The sequence below is a fragment of the Thalia democratica genome, chromosome 2 (genome assembly GCF_965202585.1).
Source record: "Thalia democratica chromosome 2, ktThaDemo2.hap1.1, whole genome shotgun sequence".
NCBI classification, from domain to species: domain Eukaryota; kingdom Metazoa; phylum Chordata; class Thaliacea; order Salpida; family Salpidae; genus Thalia; species Thalia democratica.
The window spans coordinates 81,467,435-81,475,393 of NC_139166.1; the positions used below are offsets into that span (position 1 = coordinate 81,467,435).

Genomic DNA, 7,959 nt, shown 5'->3' on the forward strand with positions numbered 1-7,959 from the left:
TTTAATCGGTTTTAGTTATATTTAGCTACTTATAACGGTCTGGCCTGGTCCATTTAATTTTTATTTTTGTTTTAGAGTATAAAATTAATATTAGATAAAATACTTATGTTCAAGTACTATTTCGATTATAACTTATATATTTATTAAAAAAGTATAACAATTTTATTCTTTTCATTACCACCTAACTCTTCAACAATGAAATAAGGAATCTATTAGAAGTTTTGTGTTTAAAAAAAAGATTACATGTTACACAACGATAAAAGATCATATGTAAACACAGTGTTGCAGTAAAACAATTAATAAAATTTGATATCCATTCCCTATTCTAGTTCGGTCACATATAATGTTGTTTTTTCTCTTTCTTTTAGTTTTTTTTTGCATTTTGTAGATACCCATTTCATGCAGAAATCTGTAAAAAACTAAGCTCAAAAAACAGATGTTGATCACTTTGTATACTTTTTATATAATCAACTGCTATTTATTTAGTTATTATTTTACTGTAAGTTATTTAAAATAATCTTTATATATATTTAATACATTTCACATAATATGTTTAAAGTTACATTTGTTTTGTTAAGTTAAGTAAAATACAAACAAAACTTGTAACATAAATTTAATTTTGAACAGCCCAAGTATTTCTTTTAAAACCCTTAAATACTTTAAATATCTATTTAAAGTTTTCCTCGTTGCAATATTTTGAAACAAAAAAGTTGAAATCAGTTATATCAAATCAGTCAGTATTTTTAAAGGATAAAAAAATGTAAAAAAGCCAAGATTCAAAAACGTTGCTATTTAAACAAGGTATTTACAAAAAAAAAAAAGTTTTTCTAAATATCTTTTAATTTCTTTGCAAATTTCAATATAGTGATAAAATAGTTAATTTTCACTATATAAGCTAGATTTGAAATTTTATTTTTATTGCTTAGTATACAACTGACGATAAGAAGCATGAAATATATATTGTCCTGAAAAAAATGTCTTATTTATGTAGTTTGAAAGAAAATATATATGGTTAGAATAGATTTTCTTGCATTATTTAAGGTATGTGTTTATATTACTATTATTTCATTAGCATAACCTATTTCTCATTAGTTTATGAAAAAAAAAACTTTTCAATGAACAGTAATATAAAATAGATGTATACATATTATTAAACTATTGCCCTCTATTTTAAAAAAATATTTTACTTCAAATGTTTTTTGTTAATATTGTTACAAAAGTTTAGCGCAAACTTATAAATTAGTTTCATTTATATATGTGTAAGATATAAAGACTACCTTTCTTCATATAAAAGTATATCCGTTTTACATTTACCTGATTTTAAGTTGACAGCTTTATTTAGAATAAAATATGTATATAAATAATTTATTTTTGAAAACAAATTTCTGATTTTCTCAATCTTTGTTGAAAACTTATTAACTAAAGTTGTGAATTTTGAGTCAAAAAAGTCCAAAATTGGTCACACTTCGTTTACGTCCGTAACGCATTTAGAGTATATAAGTAACAGTTTAGAGTGATTCTACAGTCGAGACAACAATGGCCCGCACAAAACAAACCGCCCGCAAATCAACTGGAGGAAAAGCTCCCCGCAAGAAAATCGCCACCAAGTCTGCACGCAAAAGTGCACCAAACACCGGTGGAGTCAAGAAGGCTCATCGTTACCGCCCAGGTACCGTGGCTCTTCGTGAGATCCGTCGTTACCAGAAGTCCACTGAGCTTTTGATCCGCAAGCTGCCATTCCAACGTCTCGTGCGTGAAATCGCTCAAGACTACAAGACCGACTTGCGTTTCCAGAGTGCGGCTATCGGCGCTTTGCAAGAAGCTTCCGAAGCCTACTTGGTCGGACTTTTCGAGGATACCAACCTGTGCGCCATCCACGCCAAACGAGTGACCATCATGCCAAAGGATATCCAGTTGGCTCGCCGCATTCGTGGTGAACGTGGTGCTTAAAAAGCACACAACTTCTGGTGTTTCAAACACTGGCCCCACGGCCCTTTTAAGGGCCACCGTCTAATTAACTTTACCTTGAACAAAAAAAAATATCAATTAAATTATAAGTTATATTTATCATTAGATAACATTTCACACTATTTCTAAATTTATGTAGATAACTAAATATATTTAACTAAAAAAACTATAAGTGTTAATCAGTGTTTTATTCCTCTGTACCTATCTAAAGCTAGGATTGATATACTAATCCTTTACTGCGTCGTGACATGATGCTTTGATGAATGATAAAATTTCTTGAAATATGTTTATGTGTACTAGAGGTTACGAACCTCGACTAATGTAATTGCTTTATCGCCCACAAGTGGTCACACTACTCTTTGTGAACTTTTAATAACTTTACTTCTCAAATTATTTAATGAGATAAACTTTGAATTAGTTATAAATTAAAACATAGCAAAACTTAAAATAATAAATTATATAATACAATCTTTTATTAACTTTACCAACTTTACAATTTAAATAGACTTCTACTTTACCAAATGCATTATAAAATTATGTTTTTTACATACCTGGTACAACTTAATTAGTTTGTACTATAATTAAAATCGAAAACATGGTTGACTCTTCAAAGAGCCTGGTATAAAAAACACCATTTATTTCAAGCTGGTGTAGTTTGTGACTGCTTTGGTAACCTCACAGACATCGTGTTTAGTCAACTCACCGGGCAACAAAAGACATACAGCAGTTTGAGTTTCACGAATGCTTGTGGTTGATCGCTTGTTGTAGAAATACAGGTTGCTTTTCGCTTAAATTAATGTTGACAAATGAGTTCATGAGGATGATGGCCTTGCTGGCAGTTACAGTATCAGGGTGTACTTGCTTGAGCATATTCTACACGTAGATGCTGAAGTTTTCCTTGCGATGAGACCTGCCCTTCTTATTGCCGTCAGCTAAAAAGTACTTTACTGCTTATCAGTGGCGTCGCGTGGTATTTTTTTTAGGTGGTGCAGAATTTAAAAAAAAATCCCTAACTTTAAAACTCTTTTTTTATCTTAAATAAAGACTTTTTTCTAGAACAATTACATTAAATTGCTAATGTAACTTGGGAAAATTTGTTTAAAAATAAAACATTTATTTCTTCAAAAAAAAAATAATTTAAGAAAACAACTTAAAAAAAAAGTAAATACTTTGAAAATTAAAGCAAATATGGGAATATTAAAAAAAAATTAATTAATTTAAAAGACTCAAAAAATTTTAGCTTACTTATGAGTATTGATTTTTAAGAAGGCTTTAAAGTTAAAACTAACAGTAGAAAAAATTTAGACAAAACAAATTGTTATTATAATGAAAATACAGCAACTTTAATAGTTTTTTTTATTTTGCCTCAACTTTATTTAAAAAATATTTGATTAAACATCATACTAAGAATGGTTATTTCATTAATATTTAACTTAACAAAAAAATAAATGTCTTATCAGACTTGGAAAGGAAATTAAAAAATCTACAAACAAAAAAAAAATTCTTCACTACAAAAAAAGAAACACTTTCTTCACAATTTAATCTTATTTTATGTAGTTTTTACAAAGCTACAAGATGCTTTTTACAGATTTTAAAAATTCAATATATTTTTTTAGATATAGCTGGTCAAAGTCCAAGGCAATAAAAGGCTCCTTATGGGAGGCACAAACTAAATCAGCGCTTAAAAAAAGTGTTTTACCCCCCCTCTTTTATGCCCTTAACATCTACTTTAGAATTATTTGTTAGAAATTATTTTATAAAGTTTTAATTTTACTACAACTCATCTTTTATAAATATAAAAAATTCATATTAACTTTTGAGATATGGTAACTCACAGTCAGAGGTACAAAAGAATCCTTATTAATATAATATAAACTCAAACAACAAATAAATCAAATCACTAAAACCATATTTTTTTTTTATAAGTTGGCCTCAAAATCTTTAGATGTTTCTTTTATAAAAAAAACAAATTGCTGAAATAGATATTTGAAACACTAAGAAAAAAAAATAACAAAAGTTTTTTTTTTGTATATATAAAAATATATATTGATACTTAAAAATTTAAATTTATTTTTAACAAAAGTAAACAAATTATATAAAACTTAGGATGAAAAAGTTTGATAAAAATTGCTTTAAGAATGATGGAGAATATAGGTTTTTAGTAAAATTGTATTCTTTAGCTATTTTGTTTTGCTCCTTGTATAATAAATCATTGTACTCTCTGGCTTTGACCGGTTGTAACTAAAAGTTTAATTGGAAATTTCAAGTTTATTAAAGAGTAACTATTAGCTTTTTGAAAAAGTTAAAATAACAACAACATGTAAAAAAGTGCCTATAAACCTTCCCCCCCCCTTACCCCTCACTAATTTGCAAATTCTTTTTACAAACATTAAAATTTTTATAAACTTTTTTTCTAATTTTAATGTTTTTTGTTGGAGTTTTAAAATTCAATAGTTTTTTAAGGGTATCTTTTCTTTACATAATTTTAATTTGTTTTTCATTTTGATGACAGTATTTTTGTCAGGAGCTCAACTTTTTTAAGTTTAGTTGTGAGGCTGTTGAACTTTTAATGAATTTTAAAGATAACTTATAAATATGTAACCATTATAGAAGTAAAAATTTGGTTAGTTAGTTTTCATGTGGCCATAGGAGTAAAACACTTATTTTTTAATTTTAAATAAGCTTGTTATTTTCAGAGTAAAAACTAAAACTGCTTTAGTCAGCCTTAGTATTTTTATAATTTGGTCTGTTTTAATTTATCTTGGGTCATCTTGAGTTTTTAACATTTCTAAGTTATCCTGATTATGAGGCAAGGCAACCATGTTTCAACAATTTTATCTAAAACTTTTGATTTGTTTATGAAAAAATTAAACCAAAAGTCATATAAAGTAGACTAAATTTTCCTAAAATGTTAAACTACTCTAAGTTTCTAAGTTAAGGCTATTTAATTTATTTAAATATGTGACTGTTTTAATAATACTAATTTTCATTTAATATAAATCTAAATTATTTTTCTGTAAGAGTGAACTAGAAGTTTATATTAAACTTCTTATTTTTTTTCAGAACTTAAATTTTACATTTAAAAATAATTTAATTAAATATTTTATTAATTTTATGATAACAATAATCAGTTATAATTAAGTTTATGTATGCAGATTAAAATAAAAAATCGAATTTCTTAGACTTTAGTGATCTAAGGTTCTTATCTTTTTTTTTCTTTAAATATTTCATTCATGACAAGTTTTGTTCTTTTATTGTCCAGTTTTAATAGAAGTGATCTGTTAAATTTAAAAAATTATGTGGGTACATAAACTCAAGTTTAATCCTTTGCAGTAGCTTAGCTTTGTTTTTATTTTATGTTTACAATAGCTTGTAGATGATACTTAAGCATGTCCTGTTTTAGGGAATTTTAAATTTAGTTTACTTACCGCAAGATATTGATTTTGCGGTAATTCTTGAAGAAATTTTGCTTTTTTGAGTTCATTTGCGGCAGTCAGCTAAGAGTTTGCGGCAGTGAAGTGGGCAAAATGGTCGTTTTCAAAATTGAAGTTTTTAAAGAGATTTCGTTCTAAAAAATAACGAAACCGCTACAGATACTTTTTTTTTTTACACAATTTCAAGGTGGTGCAGTTGCGGCAGTGCAACACCCCACGCGACGCCCCTGCTGCTTATATATCTTTGTTAATTATTAATTGCCTAAAGATTTTTATTACATTTAGTCTCGTTACGAACCTCGTCTAATGGTTAATTATAATTCCAACTAGTGGAACTTTAAGAGTTGTCATTCCTATTTCTTTATGTTACGTTTTGAAGCAATGTTTTACCTCGTTTTGAAACTTAAAAAAATATTTTAAAGTTGAAAGAGAAATGAAATCTACATATTCTATAAACTACATATAAACTATACAAACTATTCTACATACTCTATAAACTGAACGTTATGATAGAAATAGATTTCGATCCAAAACTTATCAAAGGAAAATAAAAATAATTTTATGAAATTTTATTTATATGCATTTTAGTGTTTTTGATCAACATTATAGTTAAAAAGCATTTTTCTTAAAATACCGGTATTTAATGCTATTATTAACTAAATTAAACAAGCAAAGATTGTTAATAATTTTGGTAAAATATTTTTTTTTTTTTTCAAACCTTTTTAATTTTGATTTTAGTTGTTTTGATATAATTATCTGAATAAAAAAAAAAGAAACAAACACTGGTTTTATCATCATGTTATACGTTTTAGGTGATTAGAAACTTTAAATTATTATTATAAAAACTATAACGACTTAATTAATTAAAAGTAAATTAATAGTTTTTTCAAAGTTTTTAAAATTTCTTTTTGTTAATCTAAATGTTTACAATACATCAAACATATTTGATAACATACAATATATCAAACGGACGTATTTCAATAGTAAAGCACACTTTTTACAATAATTTTTATTTTAAATTTTTTGAATTAAAGTGTTATTAGTATAACACTTTTTTATTCATAAGTACTAGTTCAAAAACCGTGTAACGTAAGTTTATTGTTGTAACGTAATTTTATTTTTTTTAAATATTTTTAAAAATCATTCTTTTGTGAAAGTGATTACTTTATTTTAGAACTTTCAGTAACTTAAAGTTCAAGTTTGGAAAAATAGTTATAACTTTTTTGAAAAATACGATTAGAAATAAAAACATTCTAAAATTCTAAATATTATAACAATGTTAGTCGTTAAAAGTATTGAGTTTTCATGAATTAAGTTATCAAAGAGCGCTAAAGTAAAGCAGATGTTTGTGTAGCTTATTTCTAAAAAGTCGGTAAAATTTAAAACAGGTGACATGACGTTTTGATGAATGCTAGAATTTCTTCAAACCTGTTTATATGTACTAGTGGTTACGAACCTCGGCTAACGTGATTGCTTTATCGCCCACTAATGGTCAAACTATACTTTGTTAACTATTATCAAATTCACTGTTTTATTAAACATATTTTTATTAATTATATATTAAAAAAGAGCACAATAAAAAATATAATATAAACATATCTATAATTAGCCATACTACTTTTTTTAATTTTAAAAAAGTTCTACATTGCAGAATTTATTACAAAACTCCATATTTTTACATACTATCTGGTTCAACATAATCAATTTGTAATAAAACTGAAATCAAAAATACAAGTGGCTTTTAAAATGGCCTGGTTTAAAATAAAACAGCTCATTTCATGTTTTAATTATGAACTTATTATTGTATAAAGAGTTTTATTCTATATGGCATCGTTACAAACCTCGTCTGATGGTTAATTATAGCGCCCACTGGTGGAACTTTTTGAGGTCTCATTTCTTTTTTTTATTTTACATTTTATAGAAATACCTTACCTCGTTTTAAAACTTAAATGCATTTGAAATATGAAAAAAAAAAGATATCCTTCATAAACATTAGGTTGTGATAGTATAATAATTCGAACGAAAACTCATCAAAAGGAAAAAAAAACAAAGTTAGACTGTTATGACCTTTTATTTAAAAGAATTTTAAATTCTTTGTTCAACATGTTAGTTTTGAAATATGTTTTTGTCTGAATATCGCCATTTAATGACATTATAAGCGATATTAAACAAGCATATTCACACTTAAGTGCTTAATTTAAATTATTCAGTTTGTAACAAAAATTAAATAAACTTAAGTAAAAAGTATTACTTTCCAAATGTTTATATTTGAATTATTGAGATGAAAAAAACTTAAAAAAAAAGTTTAAGTAATTTTTTCTTCTTAATTTAAATATTAAAACTTTATCAAAGTTACCATTTAAACATTTTTTAGCTAAAACTTTCTAAAAATCAAAAAAAAATTGTTATAAAAAAAGATAAAATTTTACAAAAACGCTCTGCTGTTTCTAGTGGTATACTTACTTCGCTCAAGTCCGTTACGGTGAAAATTTGTATAAATTGCCTAATTTATTTATTTCTTCCCTCCTAAGAAACGCAAAATGGAGTTGATTCGAAA

The 7,959-nt window shown here is 26.0% G+C and overlaps 1 protein-coding gene across 1 annotated transcript; it reads left to right on the forward strand.

Moving 5' to 3' along the window:
- The first annotated feature begins 1,536 nt into the window (after window positions 1–1,536).
- On the forward strand, window positions 1,537–1,950 carry LOC145829014 (histone H3.3A-like). Its single transcript, XM_082936755.1, has one exon. The coding sequence runs from the start codon at window positions 1,537–1,539 to the stop codon at window positions 1,948–1,950; it is 414 nt and encodes a 137-aa protein (XP_082792881.1).
- The last annotated feature ends 6,009 nt before the right edge of the window (window positions 1,951–7,959 follow it).